At 38.5% G+C, this 25055-nt stretch overlaps 1 protein-coding gene across 2 annotated transcripts; it reads left to right on the top strand.

The window, feature by feature from the left end:
* Window positions 1-193: 193 nt before the first annotated feature.
* IRF6 (interferon regulatory factor 6) lies at window positions 194-23406 on the top strand. Of its 2 annotated transcripts, none has more exons than XM_081947237.1 (8): window positions 194-543; window positions 10119-10295; window positions 11375-11579; window positions 12476-12598; window positions 15603-15761; window positions 18049-18441; window positions 19654-19772; window positions 22075-23406. In XM_081947237.1, the coding sequence occupies exons 2-8, from the start codon at window positions 10122-10124 to the stop codon at window positions 22294-22296; spliced, it is 1395 nt and encodes a 464-aa protein (XP_081803363.1). In that variant the 5' UTR covers window positions 194-543; window positions 10119-10121; the 3' UTR covers window positions 22297-23406. The 2 variants fall into 2 exon arrangements, with proteins under 2 accessions (XP_081803363.1, XP_081803362.1); XM_081947236.1 differs by having other exon boundaries at window positions 503-592.
* The last annotated feature ends 1649 nt before the right edge of the window (window positions 23407-25055 follow it).

The following is a 25055-nucleotide window of genomic DNA, read 5'->3' as shown; positions in this document are numbered from 1 at the left end:
ACCCGTATGAAACATCCTGGCATTAGGGTGGGGGTGAGGGGGTAGCATACAGGTTAGACCAGTTGCACTAGCTTGTTCCCATGGAAAATGCCTGGAGAGGGTTTTTTTTTTTAAAGGAACAGTAGTTTCAATCAATCTGAGAAGCCTTCCCAATTTGGGGCTCTTGAGATATCTTCCAATGCCATACTTCTAATTCAGGGTGTCCTGGAGTCCCTCCATATGACGGAATTTGGTTCAAGTTTTCTCAGTGATAAAGCCACAAGAGAGAAGGCAAAGGAAGGGAGCGATGATTTCTTGAGCTAAATGAAGAGGCAAGACAAAAACTCTTAAGGGCACCCAAAGGAACTCTTATTATATATAAATGTTATTCCTAACAGGCAAGCCATTCTGCTACCGAACCGAGCGCTTCCGTTTCATTCAATTCTCCCCCGCACTTCGCCTTTTACTCCCTTTTCCCGTCCACACCTCTTGGAAGCTCGGCCCTCCCTCTCTTCCCTACGCGACCTGAAGGGGCGGATCCGGTAGCCGCAGTACCTGGGCCAGGTGAGCGAGCTCTATTACACAGCTAGGGTGGGACTCTAGTGGAAGAGCGGTAAGTTTTGCGGGAACGGGTGGAATCCGGTCGGGGAAGCCCGGGTCGCTGTAGGTTTCTCTCTGCAATCCAAATAACACTTCCACTCCTGAATTGCGGGGACTTTGGGCTTATAGGAGCCTTTTCTCCCCGCGTGTTATTCACTCGCCCCCCTTTCTCGCCCACGTGTGCTCGCCTAAACGCTTCTTCTCCCCCTCGCCGGACAGTTGCTTTCCCCAACTTTTCACTTCCCAGCTAAGCGCCTCGCTCGTTTTCTCTCTCTTTCGTTTTGCGCTTGAGTCGTTCCTCTCTGTCCTTGTCCTCTCCTTTTCTGAAGGGAGGCTGACGTCGCGTCTCCCCTGGGATCCTGCTACAAAAGGCTTCCTACCTTGCCTCTCTGCCTTTTGGGTCCGTGGGAAAACCCGAGAAGAGCCTTTTTCTTAAAAGAGGCCTCTCTGCCCGAGGGCAATTTCAGCGAGTTCGTGCCCGGAGTTCAGTGCGAGCTTGTTCGGCACTTGTCGATTATTTACTTCTGAATGTAAACATCCTCCAATCTTTCAAAGTAGAGCAGGTAGAGCTGTGGCCCGACATTGATCCTAGCGCGTTTCCTTAGAAGTTCAAATTCAGTTGAGAGGGCAAGGCTGTAGAGAAGACCTTCCATGGCCTTCAAATTCAGGATAATTGCATTGTACGAGAAGCTGTTTCCTTATGCCCAGTCAGATGTTACCCAGATTTACAGCTCAGCGCTGTTTACCTGGGGTATTTGCTACACTGATTGGATTTGCACAACTACCCCTTCTCCCAGCATTGCTTTCCAAATCATAGATTGAACTAGAGAACATCAAAACCTTCCTTAATTTTCAAATTACGCACATTTGGTGATTTAGCAGTGGATTAAACATCTTAGCTATTTGATCATAGTGAAATGAATTGACTAGGGTCGATTTATTCAGCCTAATACCCTCCAGAGGAGGAGTACATGTGGTATTATGACACATTGTAGGCCATCTACTTGGGAAGACTAATCCATGATATTCATTAAAATTGAGGCCTAGAAGAATCCCAATCTCAACCAAGTTAATGTACAATTATATTTGAGCAAACTTTAGTATGAAATGCAGGTTGAGTAAATGCATGATGATGACAATGCCATAAGTACACAAACCAGTTTTAAAAATGAGATCAGATCTTTGAAACATTTCCTACAAAGCAATACAAAAGCTGTGACCTTTTATATTTTGAGCATCTTTCTACAACAGCATCACTGCGCTTGGTATTGTTTTACTAGTTTGGATATCTGAAATTAAAATCTGAAATCAACATTTATGTCGCACTTAAAAATACAGCATTGTACACTATGTATGCTTGTATGTAAGTAATGCATAGAGGTGTGGATTACTATTACAGATGAATTTATAGATAACATATATCAACAAAGGCTTGTGGGTTTGTTGTTTGTGCTGTCCTTGTGAACAAGGTTATGATTGTCATCTCACAGTTGTATCCTTGCTGAATTTTATTCCTGCTGATTCAAGCATTGTGACTTGATCAAGGAGAAGAACAATAGTAAACCTATTGATATCTCTTTGTTCCACTATTTGTAAATATCAGTGTTTTCATAATGCAGTGTAAAAATAGTACTAGAATAGAATTTTGAGCCTGAGCACCAAGAATCGGAAATCTTAGTGTTTGACATTATAATTTGGCCAATACCATTGTGTTGTATGTCTATGGCTTTGAAAGTCTACCTGGATAACTTTCAGTACTTCTGTAAAGCCAGTACTGTAAAGGAAAACAAGTTCTGTTGCTAAGACCTATGCTGTAGTTTTTCTGGAGATCAGTCATAGAAATGATATCAGAGCAGTTGTGATGGAAGAGGTGGGAATTCTATCTAAGTTTTCCTAATATGGTTGTGCCTGTACTTGGCTGATTTGTTTTGCATATTGTTTGTTATACTTCCTTTACTCTCTTGAGGAAGTTTTCCTCTTTTTTCTATTTAAAGGACAGAGCTATGGATTAGTAAAGGTAAATGTACAATTAGATATTGATTTCAATGTAATAGTAGAAATCCTCTTTTAAGGTACAAACAATTTGTATTATAGGTTTTACAAGAACTATAGTCTAATATTAGTGAAGGGGATTATAGATGTTAACATGAAGATTGCATTCAGTATTTATTTCAGTTCTGGTTATCAGTATTGCTTTAGATTTCTCTAATCTTGTCTATATTTTCAAAGATGGGTATTTCAGGGATTTGATTTTTTTAATCCAGTTTTTATTGCTTCACATGCTGAAATCTGTATACAGAATTTAGAATAATCACTCTGTGTTTGGCCATGTCATGTTTATTGATTGAATTTAAACTTTTCCAATTTTGCTTTAATAAAGCAAGGGTTATGGTCAGAAGTCATGAACAGTTGGAAACGCATAGATTTTATTTTCTTCACCCATATTTTCCAGTTCCCCTAATTTGTTCCTTTCAGTTATTGCAGGGGTGTCAAACTCAAGGCCTGTGGCCCGGATGCAGCCCGTTGGATGCTTAGACATGGCCCACAGGCTTGCCCTGGAAATAACAAAGGACCAGCCTGCAGTGCCTCTGCTAGTGAAAATGGAGCTTTGTTTTCCCTGGCAAAGGACTGCAGGAGGATTCCCTCAGCCCCACCTGGGCCACTAAAGGTGCCCCTGACCTGAGTGATGTTGAGCTGGCCATACCCATCCTGACCACGCCCACCACAGCCATGCCCTCCCATCTCCCTGAGGTCAAACACAACCCTGATGTGGCCCTCAATGAAATCAAGTTTGACACCTCTGAATTGTTGCCTTCATCTCATCTGTCCAGTATCATGTGCCTATGTGCTGCTTTGTAATATCATTCTTGATATAGGTACTGAAGGTTCAAAACCTCTACTGTGCCTAGACACAAATAATTCTAAAACCTGATTTTTAAACTGCAGTTGTTGAATAATCCATAATTATTACAATTAAGTACACTATTGTGATGGAACTCAGTGTGAAAACAGCAATATAAGATGGCTGAATCACAAGAACAATATATGAGAAGACGGCTCTTTCAAATGCCCAACTTCTTTTAAACACAAACTGCCTCAGAAAAGAAAAACATATATGAGAAACAACCCTAGTAAACTAGCTTTCTTTTTGAATACTTTTTGACATGGGGAAGAGTATATCTCTGGTGTGATAAATATTGTTGAACTATATCATTGTACTGCAATATGCATATATGAGGAGGACTTGGAAACAGGACCACATAATTGATATGCCTATAATTTCATAATATGTCATGGCATCTTTTATACATCTTAAATCAATCTGCAATCTGTGAATGGCAGCACTTATTGACTTTTCCTAATCTTTAAAAACCTATGCAGGGTCAGGCATGATTAGTATTTGGCAAAGACAGCAGGAAATTCTACGTTAGCTTGGAAAGATGTAAAGAAAGACTTCCCAGAAGAATGCTAACCGCATCTTTATTGCTGCCAAGAAGCATACACCGATGTTGTGTCCTGGTCCATTAGGTGTTGAATACAATTCAGGGGAGACTTTACTTTAGGCTCTGGAAGCTAAATACTTTTAAAGAAGGGCAAAGAAGCAAGCAGGCATGTACAACATCACCATTGTGTGCAGAATTCTGTGTCTAAATTATGTCATGTATTATTCTGCAGGGTTTTTGCTTTTAAAAGCAAAGATTAAAAGTGTTTTGTGCAAATCCCTCTCCTTTTCTAGATAGCTGTACCCCATTGCTGACTAATTGGTTCCTATGATTCTTATCCAAAAATGTTCTCAAGTTTCCAAGAAATGTCAAATAAACTCAAAATGCGTGAAAATATATATTTATTTGGTTAAAAGAGCAATTCATAGGAAGAAACCAAGACTCCGCTTCCACCCCAAAAGAACGGCCAATGTGATCCAGAAACGTCAAATGCTTTCCATGTAGCCATAAATAAGACAAAACTCAGCCCCATCTTTCTTTAAGCAATTTTGGCTGGTTTTCAAATTCTTGATTTCAAAGGAAAAAGGAGAAAAAGCTTTTAATCCATACATTAGATTAGTTGAATAATCCTTTTTATAGATTAAGTGCACAGAAGTATTGCTATATTATTTTGCCTTATTGAACAAATGTAGAATAGCATTCTTCAACTTGAGAAACCTTAGATATACAGTATGTTGGATCAGAAATCCTAAACAACCATGGCTGTAGTAGCCCATAATAAGAACTGTTGTCGACTAAAGAAGATAGGAAAATGTAGTTGCTGAAGCATTTCTATTTGCTATATTGGTCATTACATCTATATGTATAGTTCTGTTAAAAGGCATATACTGTACGTTGCTTAAAACCTGTTTTAAGGTCTAGGGCCGTGATGATGAACCTACGGCATGCATGCCCAAAGTGGCATGTGGAGCCATGTTGCCTGGCACACACGGCGTCTCCAGTTTCTGGCATGCATGCACCTGTGACAATCAGCTGACCTTTGTGCATGTGGCAGTGCCGGAAACTGGAAGAACTGGTCGTCTGTTTTTTGGTGTGAGCATGCATGCTGGCTAGTTGATTGTCAAATGCGCCTGTGCCAGTAACTGGAAGACTGTGCATGCACTGGCCAGAGAGCAGAAGTTCATTTTCCGGCATGCGCATCCCCCTGGACAGCTCCTCTTCTGGGTTGCGGCCCAGACTAGTGCGCAAACTCCCTTTTCATCACCCTTTGCCAAAAAGGTTCGCCATCACTGAGCTAGGCTATTGATAGCAGAAACTAAAAAGGAAGCAGTCACCAATGCCTGAGTTCAGTCCAGTTCAGTCTACAGACGGGGGGTTAGGTAACCCTGTTCTACATCATTTATTTTTTTCATCTCATTCTACGTAGTATTGTACAGGCTACTTGACCCTGCAGATGTGCCTTAAATTTCAGCTCTTAGTGACCCTAGCCAACTGTTCCGATACCTAGCAATGAGAATGCACAACGAACACTATTCTATTCTATTCTATTCTATTCTATTCTATTCTATTCTATTCTATTTAGAATAGAATAACAGAATTGGAAGGGACCTTAGAGGTCTTCTAGTCCAAACCCCTGCCTAGACAGGAAACCCTACACCATTTCAGACAAATGGTTATACAACATCTTCTTAAAACCTCCCAGTATTGGAGCATTCACAACTTTTGGAGGCATTGCTTCTTGTTTTACCCTCAGGTGCTCTAGAGAATAGTTTGACTCCCTCTTCTTTGTGGCAACCCCTGAGATATTGGAACACTGCTATCATGTCTCCCCTAGTCCTTCTTTTCATTGAACTAGACATACCCAGTTCTTGCAACTGTTCTTCATATGTTTTAGTCTCCAGACCCCTAATCATCTTTGTTGCTGTTCCTTGAACTCTTTCTAGAGTCTCAACATCTTTTTTAGATTGTGGCGACCAAAACTGAATGCAGTATTCCAAGTATGGCCTTACCAGGGCATTAAAAAGTGGTATTAACACTTCATGTGATCTTGATTCTTTCCCTCTGTTGATACAGCCTAGAACTGTGTTGGCTTTTTTGGCATCTGCTGGCTCATATTTAAATGGTTGTCCACTAGGATTCCAAGATCCCTCTCATAGTTACTCTATTGAGCAAGGTACCACGTACCTGTGAATTTTGTTTTTCTTGCCTAAATGTAGAACCTTACTTGTTTTTTCACCATTGAATTTCATTTTGTTAGATAGTGCCCAATGTTCAAATTTGTCAAGATCCTTCTGTATCTTAAGCCTATCTTCTGGAGTGTTGGCTATTCCTGCCAGCTTGGTGTCATCTGCAAATTTGATGAGTTCCCCATTTATCCCCTCATCCTATTCTATTCTATCCTATCCTATCCTATCCTATCCTATCCTATCCTATCCTACCCTACCCTACCTTACCCTATCCTATTCCTCTTCTCTTCTCTTCTATTTATATTTATATTTTATTTCTATTCTGTTGTTAAAATAAATTGTTCTAAGTTGCACAGAATGAATGAAAAACTTGGTACATTGATATATTTGGAGAAGGGGAGAGGAGACTTTAATATGTAACAATGTTTACATTTGATCTTGGAATCATTGTATTGGAAATGCTCATAAAGGTCACCTAATCCAACTCCCTACTCAGTACATTATAATAGTTTCACCATAGCAACTTTAAGATGCTGGAACTCTAGAAGTTGAAGTCTACGCATTTTAAAATTGCAGAGGTTGAGAACTGCACTAGAGCACCTATGGCTATTAGCTTCTGTCTCAGCCCAATATGTGCTCCATTATCTGAGGGCTTGTTACATCAGGAAATCTTCCTCATTCCTAGCCTGAACCTTTTTGTAATTGTAATCTGTTGGTTCTGGTCCTGCTGTCTCAAGTCCAATGCTGCCTCTGTATGATCAGCTATTTGAAAGTGCTATCATATCATCTTTTAACTATATTTTTTAAAAGACTAAACAGACTCGGATCTTGTACATATTATTTCCTCATATAGCCTTGTTTCCAGATCCTTCATCATCTTGATAGCCCTCTTTTGAATTTGATTTAAATTATTATTGTCCTTTCTGCACTGTGGTGGCCAGACTTGGACCAAATACTCTAGATAGTGTCTGACCGGGACAGGTAGAATTGAATTATGTCCATGATATGGGCTCTATGCTTATGTTAATGTATTACGAGATATTGCTTGACTTTTTAGATACTGCATCATACTGCTAATGTTTGACTTTGATTGAACACAGATCTATTTCACATGTAGTACAAACCATAGCTTCCATTCATCTCTTATATGTTCCTATCCAAATGCAGAGAATTGTACTTTTTTCTGTTGAATTCCATCTTATTTGGGTCGTTATATTGCTCAAGTTTGTCTAGTTTGATCTTTTTAAAAATCCTTTTTCATCTAAAGTATTAGATAAGCCTCACAGTTTTAGGTTTTTCCTGTATGCCCTCATGTAATATTAGATATGTTGTACAATATATAACCTAGACCACAAAGTCATAGAACACAATCTTCCTCTCTAACCTGAAGTCAAGCCATTAATGAGTACAGTCAGTCAGCTGAGCGTTTATCTAATTATATTATCATGTAGTCTACATTTTACCTTTGTATGAAAGAGAATGTTATGAGGTACTTTGTTGAATGTTTTGCTGAGGTTCAGGTATGTCTATGGTATTTTCTTTCATTTACTTAATTTTTTTTATTCACTTTGATCTACTAGTTATTCTTTCAAAGAAGGAGATAAGCTAGTTTGGCACAATTTGCTTGCAACAAATCTATGCTGGTTCCTTTTTTTGCCTAAATGTTCACAATCTGACATACGTCAAGCTGACAAGTCTTTGGTTTCCTGAGTCTTCTTCCTCCTTCTCTATTTTAAGCTTGATCAAATAAACCAAACTTATATTTCTTCCTTTTACTTTTAACAATCTTGGTCTTTAGTCCCTTCAAACCTAGGTTTGAAACCTAGAACTTGGTTTCTTTTAATTTTATCTTTGTCCCTTTTCACAAAGTTCTTCAAAGCTTTAACACGTTTCTTTTGTAAATCCAATATAGAAAAGTTATCTAGGTCACTCTTGATTTGTTATTTGTATATCTCTTTTAATTATCAAGACATCATCTGATTTCATTGGTACATCCAGTGTAGTATCTTTTTCCAAGTCATTGTTATAACTTGTCATTTTTAAATCCTTTTTCAGATCAATCTCAATCCTGTCAGGTAAAACTAGTTCCTCTTCCATAACATATTTTAAACACGGTGTATCTATAGAGGCAGACACCCTTAAAATTAACTTCTGAGTCCATTGTTAAAGAAATCCTTCAATATGTTGAATGTTGAAGTATTTAGCTTCATTCTATATTTTTAAATTGAATTAAAGTGTTCTTCCCCTTTAACTGTAATCTAGTTTGTTCTAGTTCTCTCTAGTGTTCAATTTTTAAAATGTAATTTTAACACTTGTCTGTTTGTAACTTTCAAAAAAGGTTTCAGTTATTCTTTTACTGCTTATTCCCAAAACCCCACACTTGTATTTAGTTTTTTTTTCCAGACATTTGAAGGAAAGTCATCCAGTGTTATAAAACTTGCCAATTTCAAGGTTTGTAATAACTGAAAAGCAGTTCGTAAGCAATTTTCCAAGGTGATTAGAAAAGGAAGCAGTGAACTGAGTATCTTTTTAAAGGCATCAGCCCCAATTTGAGCAAGATGACTATTCCCTCATTTCCCAGAACTTTAAACTTGCTGGAGATTGTTGTTGTGTAATGTCCTCACAGGGAACAACTACCTGGGGCATGCTCTCTACATGGGGCTCCCCTTGAGATGCACCCGAAGGCTGCAGCTGGTTCAGAATTGAACAATTGTGGGAGCCACTAGATACTCCCACGTAACACTTTTGCTGCGCGGGCTGCACTGGCTACCTGTGGCTTTCCGGGTGCGTTTCAAGGTGTTGGTTATCATCTTTAAAGCGCTCCATGGCACAGGACCTAGTTATCTGTGGGATCGTATCCTGCCCCATACATCCCTTCGGCCAATTCACTCTCACAGAGAGGGACTCCTCCGGGTGCCGTCCACTAGGCAATGCCAGCGGGCGATGCCCAGGAGTAGGGCCTTCTCTGTGATGGGCCCGACCCTCTGGAATGACCTCCCCCCGGATATCAGGACTACCACCGAACTCCGCTCCTTCCGTAAGAAGCTAAAAACCCACCTGTTCAATTTAGCCGGCCTGGCCTAATTCCCAATTTTACTCCCTCAAGCCTGCATTTTTAAGTTTTTTAGGGGTATGCTTTTTAGTTGCTTTTAATTTTTACTTTTCTGTACAGCTGTATCAGGTTTAATTCGTTTTTAAGGGGATAGGATATTTATCTTTTGTATTTGTTTTAATGAGATGCCTGTACACCGCCCCGAGTCCCTTCGGGGAGAGGGGGCGGTCTATAAATCCTGGAAAATAAATAAATAAATAAATTTGTGGGTGATCTCAAACATTTACTGGTCTGGAGAGGAATTACAAAGAACTGATCTGTTTGTTGGCTCTTCTGTCCACCATTTCCCCCCGAAGTCCATTATTTTTTCCTTACAATGGAATTACGGTTTCTTTAATTTTCCTTTCATTTCCAAAATATCCAAAGAGCTCTTTTTAGTTATTTTTGATACCTTTTAAAAGCTTTACATTCTTTGACAATTCCTATAGTTTTGGAGATTTCATTTAATGTAACCTTTTAATATTATCTTTGCCAATTGCATTCCATTATATATATATATATATATATATATATATATATATATATATATATATATATATATATATATATATATATATATATATATATATATATATATATATATATATATATATATATATATATATATATATATATATATATACTGAAAAAGTTAAGTTAGCCTCTCAAAGAAATCAGATGACTTGATAGAACAGTGGGTTACAAGAAAGTCAGAGCAATGTGATGACAATCACAATTGGTTTCTATTGCTTTATTCTTTAGTAAATGAGAACTCCTGCAAACTCTTCATTGTTTTCTGTGTGTATTTTATCCTTCTAGATAATGGCATCGCATCCACGCAGAGTTCGACTGAAACCCTGGCTAGTAGCTCAAGTAGACAGTGGAATGTATCCAGGTCTTCTGTGGCTCAATAGGGATGCAAAGCGATTTCAAATTCCTTGGAAGCATGCAACTCGGCATAGTCCTCAGCATGAAGAAGAAAACACAATTTTTAAGGTAACTGAAAAACCCAGTTCTGCTGCTATGCTACTTGATAGAATGGGATTGCTCTGTCTCTCCCTCCCGCTCCCTCTCTGTCTCTTTCTCTTCAATGGATGGGCAATGAAATTAATAATAGCAAAAGTAGTATACATATAGTCTTAAATTTGCTGTTTTGTAAGCAATAAAATGGTTCACATGTTCAGTGATGCAACCTGATGGAGATATATCCTGCATTGCTTTCATAAGCAGAACTGCATTCTGAACCTGAAATCCTAGGTGCAGAAGCCTGCATGCAGTACAAAAGCATTAACACAGAGAGACAAATGAAGGGCAAAGCGATATACAAAACATATTCAGATAGGATTTGAGGTAATTAGTAGATTAAAAATCCCCTTCAGACTTATCTCTATCTATACTGTGTACTTTGTGCTACAGCAGAACTAATTTTCCTGGTGTATTGTGGCTTTTCTTCTGAGAAGTTTCAGATTCAACGTTTTAATTATCTACTTTTCAACTCTTCACCTCTGTTCTTGTCACTTGTTGCTGAAGTTCTTAATCTTAGGCATCTAACTTTCTTTGTAGTTAGCCTCATTCAACTCTGTTGGATTTTCTTCTCAGCATTTTGCCAAGGATTGTATTCATCTGAGTTTTTTTTTAAATAAAAAGTACAATTGTTTTCATGAAGTAAATTTCAGCAATGCATGCTATTTGTATAAATAGGGAAGATTTTTCAGGCAACCATTTCTGACAATCTTATAAAGAAAAATAATCAGGGAATAAAGGCATTTGTTCCTGGGGTTTTTGTTTGGTGTAGGTTTCCTCTTTTCTTTTATTCCTGAAGATAGTGAATTATTTTTATCTAGATAAACCTGGAATTCAATTCTGCATTTTTTAAAAAAGGAATTGTAACATTGAGTTGATTTGTTTAACAGTCAGGTATCTTGTTAGAAAAAGCTTGAGAAAGGAAACAATTACCTGTTACAGAAAGTATTTATTGCCTAGGTGTATCTTATAGACAAGAGTTTGTTTGGCAGCACAATTCAACAGAAGCTGGCATAATAGCATTTAACTGACGTGATGTACTTTGCTCCCAGGCGTGGGCTGTGGAAACAGGAAAGTATCAAGAAGGGGTTGATGATCCTGACCCTGCAAAATGGAAAGCCCAACTACGGTGTGCTCTCAACAAGAGCCGTGAATTCAAGCTCATATATGATGGTACCAAAGAAGTGCCAATGAATCCGATTAAAATTTATGAAGTATGTGACATCCCACCATCCCTGACGCCAATTATTAATCCTGGTGAGAAACAGAGAAACTCTTCTGTTTAAAGAAGGATGTAGCTAATCCACAACTAATTATCTTATTGGTAGTGAGGTCTTCTGGGTTACTAAGGTTTAAGTGAATACAGCAACTATATTGAACAATCATAATCAATTTATCCGCTGTGTTATTTAATTGACTGTACTTGAGATTCCATTATACTTACATAGGGATTTACTACCTATATGGTGCAATCTAAATCGCTCAGCTTCCTTTTTAAAGCAAAAATCAATCAAAAACGTAGAAGTTCGGGTACATCCAGAGTAAGAACACGAAATTTGGGATTTGGGAGGTCTAGTTTTTTTAAATGCATCTCTGATGGTTGACCATAGGTTTTCTTTCCCTTCATATTTGAACCAAAATAAGAGGATCATTACAAATGCCCCTATTCTAAAAAAAAGTGCTACACTGGATGACATTTGTTAGGAAATTTGGTTGCACATTTTGTGTTTGATAAACAGGGCTTTGTCCGCACATGGTTGGAAGAAATACAGTACCTTGGGTTAGGTGTTGAATCTGAAGGGCCAATAAATATTTGACAAAGCAAACTTTCTTATCTGCCATTTATTTTCTAACACTCTAGCTACATAGTTAAGTAAGAGACATTATAGTATTCTCCTGAAACTCTCAAATTCTAGGAGAACTGTTTTATGCCAACAGACCTGAAATCCAAATGAATTTTGGATTCCACAGACATTCCTATGTTTGGAAATCAAAGAATATTTAGCATAAGAATTTCAAAGAATGAATAATTCCAAAGAGTGTTGCAGAGAGTCTGCAACACTCTCATAGATCTAAAGAAGAATTCCATTTTGTCTTGGTTTTGTTAGATTGTTAATTACTTTCTAATTTTTCAATTCCTGCATTTTTTCCAGGTTCCACCGGTTCAGTTCCATGGGATGAAAAGGATAATGATGTAGATGATGAAGATGAAGATGAATTAAATGAGTCTCAGCACGTAGCAATACAGGACAGTTTTCCATTTCTTAATATCAATGGTTAGTAGATTATTCTGACATATAGTTAATGAAACTGAATTTAAATCTATGTTTTAAAATACTGTTTTCTTTTTGTTAATGTTGCACTAAACAACATTATGACAAAGGCTTTCTCAAAAGTTTATCTCTAGAGGCAACTAAATTAGAATGCAACATGCTACAGATATATAACTTGTATTTAGCACAAATGGTACGTGCTGATCCCCTTGGTAAATATTTTCATCCTGATTTTTGTGTATCTGTTAGATATTTAATAATAAATGCAGGTAAGTGTATGTACTTATTGAGATACTTTTTGCATTTCTGCAGTCACTTAATCTGATATTAAGTGGAATTCAGAATCTTAATTATTGACTTGATATCTTCCAAAATGTGTGTGGCATAAGCCTGCTTTTATTTGCTTCATGTCTGTCTGATGTAAGGCAGATTGGGTTTTAAAACACAGGCACTCCCTTGCTGCTGAGAATTTTAATTGGAGAATTATGACACCAAAGCTTTGGAATTAATGAAAGGGTGGAATAAGTTATGGCAATGGAATCTGAACAACCACTAGATGGCAATAGATACAGAAATATCAACCCTTTTGCTGTTATTTGCTAGTTATCCAGATATTTTATAACCCTAGATAAGTTTATGTATGCCATATGGCGTCCGCCTCTGCTATTTGAAACAGGATAAGAAGACTAGAGCACAGCAGGATGTTTCCATGGAGGCATATTGTCCCTCCCACATACACATTGTATACCGAACTCTATTAGGGGAAGGTAAATTCCCACAGCATAGCAGGGACAGACACACCTTCCTGGCAAAGGCAGTATATAACAGCTTTAAAAGTCTTGGAATTCCCTGGAGCTAAATGCAGGTTTTTCAGGTTTTAATGCATCATCGGTTCAACAAATACCTCTTCATTAATTTTCTAGACTGAAATTACATTTTGATGGTGCCATGTAGTTACTTTTTTAAACAAGTTTTCTTAATCTACAAGTGACACTTTTTTTCATACGCTTTGCATCTAAAGCTTTCTTTGCTCTTTTGATCTTGTCTTTTGGTCTTGTAGCAACCCTGCCCTATGCTGTAGAAGGTTTTATAGATGATGACCACCAGCACCTTAAATTTCACCTGGAAGCCAGTGCAGCCCATGGGGCAGCGGTGTTACATAGGTATAATGAGAAACACCAAAACCTGCCTGCACGGCTGCATTTTCGACCAGCTGTAGCTTCTAAATGCTCTTCAAGGGTAGCTCTATGTAGAGTGTGATATAGTAATCCAAACATGAGGTGACTAAAGCTTGATTTAGGGTTGATGGGTAAGCGCAGGTTGCAGATGGCTGCAGAAAGGCTGATGCGCACACCTCCCAATCCTAACTGCACATTGTGTGGAAACGCGCGTCCTGTATGCTGATTGGTTGATACGACTTCCTGTTCTGTGCTTTGCTGTTTGAGCGCCCCCTAGCCAGAATGTTATCATTTGCAGACGTATAAATGCAGCAGCTACGCAACCATCTCTGAACTATAGACTCATACATTCCCTGACATGTAGTGACAGAGAAGTCTAATCCAGGCTCTAGGCATGAGTCATCATGACTAAGGTCTCCCAGTTCAGGAATGGGTACAATTGGTGCATAAAACAAATATCTGTGAAACCTTTTTGGCCACAGTTGCCACACCTCTTTGAGCAGGAGCAAAAGTTGTGGTAGACTGCATACCAACTCGGCATACCAGCTCTGGCTGAGGAAGTCTAATCCATGCTGAGCTAAAGTTCAAAAAACCCCAGAACCAGGAGGCCTTAAAACCTATAGTGACTCCATCTGGCCAAGGTTGAGTTAAAGCCTAGGTGTATCGGCAGTTGTACTCTGCCATTCAAACCCTCATAACTTCCAGGTGCTGGAAACACTTGAGGCCATCACTTGGTTGGTTCAGAAAGGAGATGCAGAACTTGATATTATCGGCATTTTTGTGAATCTCCACTCTATAGTGATGGATAATCTTATCCAGTAGCTTCAGGTTGATGTTAAATTGCAATGGGAAAAGGGTTGAGGCACCCACAAAGCAGCTCCACTGCTATGCTGATTAGAAATATATAGTTATATTTGGCTTTAGAACTACCATCTTTCACTTGGCTGACAATCCTGGGAATTATAGACCAAAAGTATTAGATTGCACTAATACAAGACTTACTAGAAGGAAAGAATTCAAGTTTTCAATTTAGATTATCAGATTAGGTGAAAGGAGAGGTAAAATTCCAAGGGTACAAGGTTAATTGTACTGACTTACATAAGGAAGTCTAATGATATCTGTGTTCTAACTGAGGCTTCCCAAAAGCATGAAGCAAATTCTTTGTCCTGACAAAAACTCATTTTATTAATTTACTATGAATTTTGCTTATTCACACCCAGCAAAGTTTTTCAAGGGGGGATTTACAGTCACAGGCCTTATCTGGAGAGTTTACAGGCTGATATCTACAAAACCTGGCAAGGAGTCTTGGAGTGGGAAAAGGGTTGAGGCACCCACAAAGCAGCTCCACTGCTATGAACCAATTAAGTGAACCAATTTTCTCCTGCAAACTCCATTACCCTTTTGTTCCTTTTTTTTTATTTCCTCTGGGAGGGACCATTCATTGTCCACCTGGACCTTACTCCCAGGTCAATCCCTGTTCTTTAGCTGTTCCTTTAGTCTGGCAGCTCTGTGCATGTGGAAACTGGGAACAGGCTCCAGCTGTTTGTCTGCCTCACTGATGTCTGACTCTGAAGGCAGCTGATAGCTGGTATACGGCTCTGCCCCCCTTCTCTGCCTCCGGCACAGAGCCCTCATCAGAGCCTTCACCAGATTCCAGGACTGGCCCCTGTTCCTCCCCAACCTCTTCACTGTCCAAATCTGCTGCCAGCTGAACTGGCCGCTGGTAGGCCACAACAACCTGCTTGTCTGATATGAAAATGATTGAATCTCTTTATAAATGTTAGGAAGCAGTGGGGATTACATAATTACATTTCATTTATTTTACTTAGATTCCCCAATGGCTCCCGCCAGTGCAGAGACCTGTAGCCCTGAAGCTGTGTGGCCAAAGAATGAACCTGAAGATATGGAGATGCCAATGCCTCCTGCCTTGCCAGCTCTACCGCATGATATGTACAGCTCTCCCGAACTTTGGATTAGCTCTCTTCCTAGTAAGTTTTTTTGGTTCAGGAGCCACTAGAATAAATAGAGGACAAATGATGCACTCTTTTGTTTGGAAAGTCTTGAGTCTCACCTCTAATAAATAACCTGCATTTCTGGAAGACTTGTTGAACAAATACAAACATTCTTCTGCAGTTATTATTCAAATTGGTCTGGACAGGACACAGTTCTGATTTAAAATACATTTATTAGCATCAGCTGGTAAAAGAAATCTGCATGAGGTACTCGTCATACGTTCTTGCAGTTATTAAGCGAGATGCCCATGTACCACTTTGGTCCATGACCATCATCTTGGCACCTGCAGTTGCAACCATTAAGCTGAGCTTGAGGAAGTCTCAGATGGAGAAGTCCTGCAAGGTCCAGTGTAGGGCATGGACAAGCTGGGAGGATGCTACAATGTGGCACAAAGCATGACCTTGCATGTGGCATTTCTCAGTAGAAGCATGGGGCCTAAGCCTGAAATAGAGGTTTGGGTCCTTTAGAGTCTCAGCCTCAGGTTTAAATGTCAGCCTTAGAGTTGTTGCTGTCACTCAAAAATGCCACCTCACACTGTTCTCCAAAGCACAAGAGCCTTGGGAAGTGGCATAATTGTTACTATTTCCAGTGTTCTTAGCAATGGGCTGCAGACTGCTTGCTTTCAGAAATGTGTGTCCTGCTATTGAGAGGCTTGTGCAGCTTAACCAAGGCGGCTCTCAATTGCACCGGGCCTTGTTTCCTGAAGCCTCCTTAGAGCTAGTGGAGCTTCAGAAGCCTTATGAAACATTGGGTGGACTGCACGGGCCTCTCAACAGCAAAAGAAAAACTGCTGAAGGTAAGTAACATGATGTGGCATTTCCTGAGCAGCTCTGGGCAGCAGGGGCAATTGTGCCATTCCCCAAGGTTCACACAGCTTGGAGAATGGCACATTTTTCCTCACCGGGCATCGCTTGTTTTCAGGTGTTTCCCCCCCTCGCCCCCTGCTATTGAGAGGCCCACATGGCCTATCTGACAGTTTGAATGGCTTCCAAAGCCCTTCTAGAATTGGCTTCAAGGCAGTTCTGGGGAAGGCCTCTTGTCATTGGTAGCCTTGGCCTCTCAACAGTAGGAGAAAAACACCTGAAGATGGAAGATTTTGGGGAGTGTTGGGAAATGGGGGCAATCATACAATTCCCTAAGGCAGTGATGGCTAACCTTTTCCGGATTGAGTGCCGAAAGCATGTGCGTGCATGTGCCAGAACCCCCAAAATGCAATGCGTGTGCGGCTCCCGCGCATGTTCCCCCCGCCCATGTATGCACGCCCCCCGCCCGGGTCCTTCCCTCCGTGCATGTACATACGCCCCCATGCATGCTCACACAGCCCCCCCACGTGCACCACCCTGTGCATATGTGTTCCCTATGCATACACCCCACCCCCACGCATGCACACCCGTCCCTCTGCACACAGCCCGCCCCACGCGCATGCACAACAGAGACCCAACGGCCATCTGGTTGGCAGGAGGTGCACACACATTCATGGTGGAGCTGAATAGGGTGATGGCTCTCATGCCCATAGAGAGGGTGCTGCGTGCCATCTGTGGCATGCGTATCATAGGTTCCCCATCACGGCCCTAAGGTTTACTTGCCTTGGAGAATAGTTCATGGTAGCATTTCTGCTTGGCAGTTGATGGTGTTGAGACTGATATCAAGGCTTGGGGCAGTGGCAGCTGGCTGAGATTGTCAAAGGCCCTGGGCCTGTATTTCAGATGCAGGAGAGGAGGGCATAGGTAGGTGGGACAGAATTGCATCACCCCCGTGGTCTCAAGGCCTTCATCAGCAAACACCCAAATTCTTATCATCTCATTGGAAGGGTGCTGCAGTGTTTGTAATTTCAGGCATAGGTCATAAGTCCCTGGTCCAGTGCCGTCATATTTTCAAACAGGCTCTGAACAAATGGTTGTTAAGCAAGGACTACTTATAGTTGAAAACTGTTGGTTAATGATGTTAGGGTAGCTTGTCATTCATTGAGTAGCCATTGTGCATAACAAGTGATTAGATTGTTGCTATGAGTAAGCACTGGATTCATATAATGGCAGATCTTCTAACAGTAACTTTGCTTTATTTTGCAATCAATCTGACTTTTACAATCAATGATTTGTGAGGAGGTTGTTTTTTTTTTTGTAATTATGGCAAATTATATCTTTTGTTTCCTAATACCTGTAGTCTGTCCTGTTTTGTGTTGATTTTATTTCATTAGATAGGGTTCCATGCAATTATGGTTCCTGCTGCACCGCCTGAAACGTTAATCATATTTTTCTTCAGTGACAGATCTTGAAATCAGGTTTGAATATCGTGGCAAGGAGTTTGGGCAGACATTGACTGTGAGCAACCCCCAAGGCTGCAGACTTTTCTATGGAGAATTAGGTCCTATGCCAGATCAAGAAGAACTCTTCGGCCCTATTAATTTGGAGCAAGTCAAGTTTCCAGGGCCCGAATCCATCCCGAATGAAAAACAAAAGCTGTTCACCAGTCGACTGCTTGATGTAATGGACAGAGGGCTAATACTAGAAGTCAGTGGTCATGCGATCTATGCTATCAGGCTTTGCCAGTGCAAAGTATATTGGTCTGGGCCATGTGCACCTTCCTCTACCACACCAAACTTAATTGAAAGGCAGAAGAGAGTTAAGCTCTTTTGTTTGGAAACATTTCTAAGTGGTGAGTAGCTCTAATGCCTTTGTATCACTGTCAGTGAATAACTAGCAGTACTGTTTATCTTAAGCTTGTAATCTGGTAAGGAGTGATACCATAAACTAGCTCAGCTAGGGCTGTATCTCTGTTAGCATTAGAGTGAATACCGCTGTTTTTGTAGTTAGTCCATGCTGCGTCTACAGTGCATAGCTGTATCTTTTCTATACGCCAGAAAATGTGAAAGGATATGGATCCAATTTAATGTTCAGTTTTGGTCGCCATGATGTAAAAAAGATGTGGAGTCTCTAGAAAGAGTGCAGAGAAGAGCAGCAAAGATGATTAGGGGACTGGAGACTAAAACATATGAAGAACGGTTGCAGGAACTGGGTATGTCTAGTTTAATAGAAAGAAGGACTAGGGGAGACATGATAGCAGTGTTCCAATATCTCAGGGGTTGCCACAAAGAAGAGGGAGTCAAACTATTCTGCAAGGCACCTGAGGATAGGACAAGAAGCAATGGGTGGAAACTAATCAAGGAGAGAAGCAATTTAGAACTGAGGAGAAATTTCCTGACAGTTAGAACAATTAATCACTGGAACAACTTGCCTCCAGAAGTTGTGAATGCTTCAACACTGGAAGTTTTCAAGAAGATGTTGGATAATTATTTGTCTGAAATGGTATAAGGTTTTCTGCCTAGGCAGGGGGTTGGACTAGAAGACCTTCAAGGTCCCTTCCAACTCTGTTATTCTATTCTATTCTATTCTATTCTATTCTATTCTATTCTATTCTATTCTATTCTATTCTATTCTATTCTATTCTATTCTATTCTATTCTATTCTATTCTATTCTATTCTATTCTATTCTATTCTAATGTACTCAATTAAAGCAAAGGTTTCCTTCTTTTTGGCCCAAATAGATCTCTGGTGTCATTCATTCTGTACATCTTCACATTGTTGAAAGTTATGAGTGAAATGGTATGAGCAGCTACATGTTCTGTTAATTTTTGCATTGCTCTGATTTTAAAATCTAACTTAAAGCAAATGCCATTATGGGGATCAATTGATACAATGGGAAGGTGAGGGTAGGATAATTGTTTCAATTAATTTCTTCAAATATGTCATTTCCAAATGCCAAATTCCAGTATATCTTACTGGACATAACTAATCTGTTCTTTTATCATAATAATGTAATTTATTACATACTGTGTCTCTCCTTTTCGCATTCTTCCTCTAAATTTAGAGTTAATTGCCCATCAGAAAGGACAAATTAGTAAACAGCCACCATATGAGATCTATTTTTGTTTTGGAGAAGAATGGCCAGATGGGAAATCAAAAGAGCGAAAGCTGATTGTTGTTCAGGTAAGAAAAAAATTATTGCAAAAATACTGTATGCTACTACTCCTTAACAGAAGAATGCATTTGCATCTATCATAGAATAAGTCTTCATCTAGAATGTGTAAAATCTGCTTCATGGTTTTTTTTGAATATGAGTAGATAAAGGGGTATAAAGAGCCAGAGCTGCTAGTTCACCAATGCACGCGTTTCATCTCTTGTTTTCTTATTTTCTTGTATTGAGCAAGATGAACCAAAGGAAAGACTGTTAATGTAATGACACTCTTTCTCAAACCTTGTTTAATACAAGTAAATCTGAGAATGAAAGTCAGGATTCACGTTTTCTTTTCGTTTAATATAGTGAGGTTACCAATGTCTGAACTAAGAAAATGTAATGGACTGAATGAAACCCAATAAAATGAGACTGAAATGGAATGACTGATTTTGGGATGAATATCTTTCCATTTAACAGGGGTAGCAGTGTACCTGAAGAATCACGTTTCTAATGTGATTTCTTTTGGTCTATCACCATCATTATAGTCAGCGTAAATAGTCAGAACTTTTTATCTTTTGACATGAATTCCTACTCACTTTGATCAGAACTAGCCTTATAAGAAATTTCCAAACAATTTAAATGAAAGACTACAAGTATTGTATACCAAAAGTAATTTCAAATGACTACAACCTATACAGTCAGTGAATACCTGTGCTATTAACCAATTACCAAAATAATAATTGTTTTACCTGTGTGTAAATGATGATCAAGGAGAGTCTTGACACATTGTGCTAACCATAATGTGCTAAGCAGCCATAGTATGATTTGTCTATGCCAGTGATGGCTAACCTTTTTGCTTTTGCATGCCAAAACCACATGCATGTCAGCGTGTGTGCGTGCCCACACTCATAATGCAATGTAACCTGTCCCTTGCGTATGCGCGCATGGTTCCTGCGCTTTACCCTGAATGTGCACGACCCATCCCTGTGCCCCAATTTGGGCCTAGCTGGCCTCCCTGAAGCCTCCTGGTACCAAAAATGGACCTTAGGGGAGGCGCTGCTCTCCCATGCTCGCCCTGCACATGCGTGCATAACCCCCTGTGCATGTGCGCATGTTTCCCACATTCCTGGGAGAGACCTGAAAATCAGCTGGCCTGCGGGAGGCATGCACGGTGGAGCTGAGTTGGCAACAGCTCATATGCTCACAGAGAGGGCTCTATGTGCCACCTGTGGTATGCGTGCCATAGGTTCACCATCATGGGTCTATGCTATACAAACCAAAATACTATGTTTTCTATATTGCAGAATATAGCTGAAAAACTGTATGAATCTAATGATTGTGATTTACTTAGTTGTGAATCTGGCCATTGGGATGCAGATCTACAGGTCAAGTAATCCCATAGACATGATTATACAATTTTATTTCCATGAAAGACGGAGCTTTTTTCCCTTTTTAATATCTGTCTGATATTACTCTATTGCTGTTTTCTTGCTGCTGTGCAAAGCACCTTTGCCTTGCTATGTTAATGCTGGATCTGAGCAGGCTTAGCTTAAATATGAAATATAGTGTGGACTGTAAAAATTGCAGACTTGGATTTGCATTAATGAGTTAATAGAAATCAATCAAGTACCCTAATGTCCTTGGAAACAGTTGTTTTGAAATAGCTAATGGTATAGCGGTTGGCACATAATTGCTGGTGCATTTGTTCCTGCCATGGCTCCTCTTCATTGCAGGACTGTTAATGGTGCCATAATCTATAGTAGCTAATAATGTTTTGATGGAATACTATATGTCTATGGAGATTTTCAATCATCCAGGTCATGGTTGTTCCAAAGGTGCTTTTCAAAAGGCAACTGGACTTCCTTGGTTTGTTCCTTGAAAATCTTTTACTTCTCATCCAAGAATCTTCTTCAGTTCAGTGAAGAACTTCTTGGATAAGAAGCAAAAACCTTTTCAAGGAAATTAAAATCAAGAAAGTTTTAGTTGCCTTTTGAAAAGCACCTTTGGGATCGAACACTACCTTTCCTTTTCCATTTCAGTGCTGGAGAGAATGCTGATAGTTACTGCATTTTTTTCCCCTACCTCTGTCCCAAAGTGTTTCCATGACTTTGATCTCAAAGAAGCAAGTCATATAAACTCTAAATGTATTCTTCTAACTTTGTGAAGCATCGTGAATCCTTCGAGATTGTGCGGGAGTGTAAACGTGATCAATCAAGAGTACATTTCTCAATAGTCTTCACCAGCTTGAGCGTTTGGCTTATTCTAGATTCTCAGATGAACTTTTAGGATTGGATCACCTTACATTCGATTAACACGAACTTTCTTTTCAAACAGGTCATTCCAATTGTAGCACGGATGATCTATGAAATGTTCTCTGGTGACTTCACCCGCTCCTTTGACAGTGGCAGTGTGCGTCTACAGATCTCTATCCCGGATATCAAGGATAACATTGTTTCCCAGCTAAAACAACTCTACCGTCTGCTGCAGAATCACCAAGAAGGTTGGCCAGTGCAGCCACCAAATATGCAGATGGCCCCACCCCTCACAGCACAGTGACATCCCAGTATCAGATAACCAAGCAATTGTCTGGATGCTTCATATCTAGATTGAAATTAATTGAATTAAGAACACTTTTAAATATCTCTTCAGTATGTGACATTTCAATGAGGAATGTTGGTATACAGCGTAATCTGTTTTAAATAATTTAGCAAAAGTTGATCTAGTTAAATACACGTAGAAACACATATTTCTCTAGTTGTTTTCACTTTTATACATGTAACTATATAAATATAAAGCTTTAAACTTTTCCATGTTTGCATGCAATGCTGTGGTGTTTTTTTTTTAAGTTTGTCTTTTTACTTACTTACTAACTTCACTCCTGCTTTATTCTTAGAGTATTTTCACAACACAGTTTAAGTGCATTATATTCATTCATACTCCTGTTGCTGCTGCTACATGTGAAATCTGTAACCACTACAAACTAAATTTGTTTCAAAATAGTGACCTGATAATTAGCAGTAGGCAATTTTATTCTGTTAACGATTGTTCGTTGTTTTATTATTTCTCTATAAATGAGAAAATGCATACATTTTAAGCTGGAAAGCTTCAGGTGTTTTAAAATTAAAGTTTAAAGTTAAATTTTAAAGTTTAAAATTTAAAACCAATTGAAAGAGACAACAAAGACTAATACCATGTTTCCCTGAAAATAAGACAGGGTCTTATTTCCTTTTAACTCCCGAAATAAGCACTTGGCCTTATTTTTGGGGAGGTCTTATTATTTTTGAGGTGCAGGAAGTGGCGAGTGTGGTCACCTCAGGGCTGCTGCTGTATTGCAATATTTCCAGGGAGGGCTTATTTTAGTGCATGCGCTCAAAAGCACAATTGGGCTTATTATCCATGGAGGTCTTAATTTTGGGGAAACAGGGTAATAGATATTAAGTTTGATAAAATAGAAGGCCTTTTCATATTTTTCTGTACTAAATGCTGTAGCCCAACATGTAACCTACTTGTATAATGTGAAAAAAATGTTCAAATGCAGTCAGGTGTTTCTAACTGAATTAAACTGTCACATTGGTAGAAAATACAAGACAGCAGGTGTGGGAATTTTTTTTTAATGAATGTTGCCAAAATGTGAATACACAAAATAAATATTGTGACAAAAGCTAATTCAGTCTGTTGTAAGTATGGCAATTTTAGGACTTCCGGAGAAGAAATGATGAACTGAAGAGCCAAAAAATAAACTGGCACTTTATAATTTTTCTTGAAATTGGCTTATAACTTCTTCTGACATCTGTTCCTTATGAACAAACAGTGTGTTTTTCAGGTTTAGAGCTCTGGGAGATGAGGGAAAGCTATCTTTGTTCACATCATAGTTGGCACTTTTAAAAGGACACTGAGTATGCATTCTTCTTTTTCAAATCACTTTAGCAAATTGTTAACGTTTTACAGTTACTGTGAACCTTTGGACTGACAAGTTTTATAACACCAGGTTACTTTGTTTCAATTCTTAGAAAAAATAGTTTTAAATATAAGTTTTAAGTTTTTTTTAATTGAATAGCAAAAGGGTAATTAGAATGCTGATTTTGGAAAAATACAAATGAAAGATGGATTTGAAATAAAGTTTTGGAATTTTAAAAATTCTTCCCATGGAAAAATAAATACCTAAAAATGGGATATATTACAGGGAAATCAGAAAGAATATTTATTACAATTAAATGGCAAGTTGTTTGGCTTTCTAACACAGAATAGAGCAAACTATTTTAACATTGGGCATACTAAAGGATACTTTTGAACAACAGACAAAGAAATAAATTTTAAGAGCAGCTGGCATTATAGATAGACTGTGTTTAAAAGATGTTAAGGTAGAGGAACAAGTTTTATTGGACAAGACTGAAATTGATCTGAAAGGTTTAAAAATTATAGGCTACAACAATAACATGGAAAAATATCCTATACTGGACATATTAAACCAGATGATATCTTAATAATCAAAGGAATACACAAATAAGCCAAAAGTGGCCTGGATAATTATCCTATACATTATTTACAAAAGAGATCTGTTAAAGCTTTTAAAAAAATTGTGAGAAGGGACAATGCCATTATTTGAAAGGATGAAAGATCACAATTGTTAAAAGTAAAAGGAAGCAATGTAAAGTTGGTTAGAATAGATATATTGTTATATCTGGTAACCTTTATGTAGACCAGGACTGCATGGCAAGATTTTAAGAATCTGTTTATAAATAAGAGATGAAATACAGAGAGAAGAGTTCATGTGTTTTTTTTAAAGAAAGGGTGGTATGTTACTAAAATTGTTTGAGCTTGTGATTAAAGGGAAAGTCATTTCATATATATATATATATATATATATATATATATATATATATATATATATATATATATATATATATATATATATATATATATATACATTTTTCTTTACTATATTGTTATTTTTCTTTCTTTTATGCACTTTGTTTTTTCTTTTTTGTTTGTATTAATTTTTATCTTTTTAATTGCAATGTTTAATTATAAAATATAGCAATTTTAAAATTGCAATTGCAGTTTAATAATATATTTTCATACAGCACATCATATTGTTATCTTAGCATCAGATACATATACATTTTTGCTAAGTAGCAGTTACATATAACTGAATCAAACCTATTTTGCATTCCAAATATAATTGGCATTCTGCTAAATATTTGATTTGGAACTTCTTGTTTTGAAAATCATTTGTATATTAAAATGTTTTCATAGCTGCTTTTTTTCTACAATAAATGGAATAGTTGCAATATTGTCTATTGTTTTACTAAATA

The sequence above is a fragment of the Natrix helvetica genome (genome assembly GCF_964273705.1).
Source record: "Natrix helvetica genome assembly, chromosome: 3".
Classification (NCBI taxonomy): domain Eukaryota; kingdom Metazoa; phylum Chordata; class Lepidosauria; order Squamata; family Natricidae; genus Natrix; species Natrix helvetica.
This window is presented reverse-complemented; position numbering and strand designations above follow the sequence as displayed.

Coding starts and splice junctions, on each gene's coding strand:
- IRF6 (XM_081947237.1), top strand. CDS start 10,122: ATGGCATCGCATCCACGCAGAGTTCGACTGAAACCCTGGCTAGTAGCT. Junction 11,580..12,475: donor GACGCCAATTATTAATCCTG/GTGAGAAACAGA, acceptor CATTTTTTCCAG/GTTCCACCGGTTCAGTTCCA. Junction 12,599..15,602: donor TCCATTTCTTAATATCAATG/GTTAGTAGATTA, acceptor TATTTTACTTAG/ATTCCCCAATGGCTCCCGCC.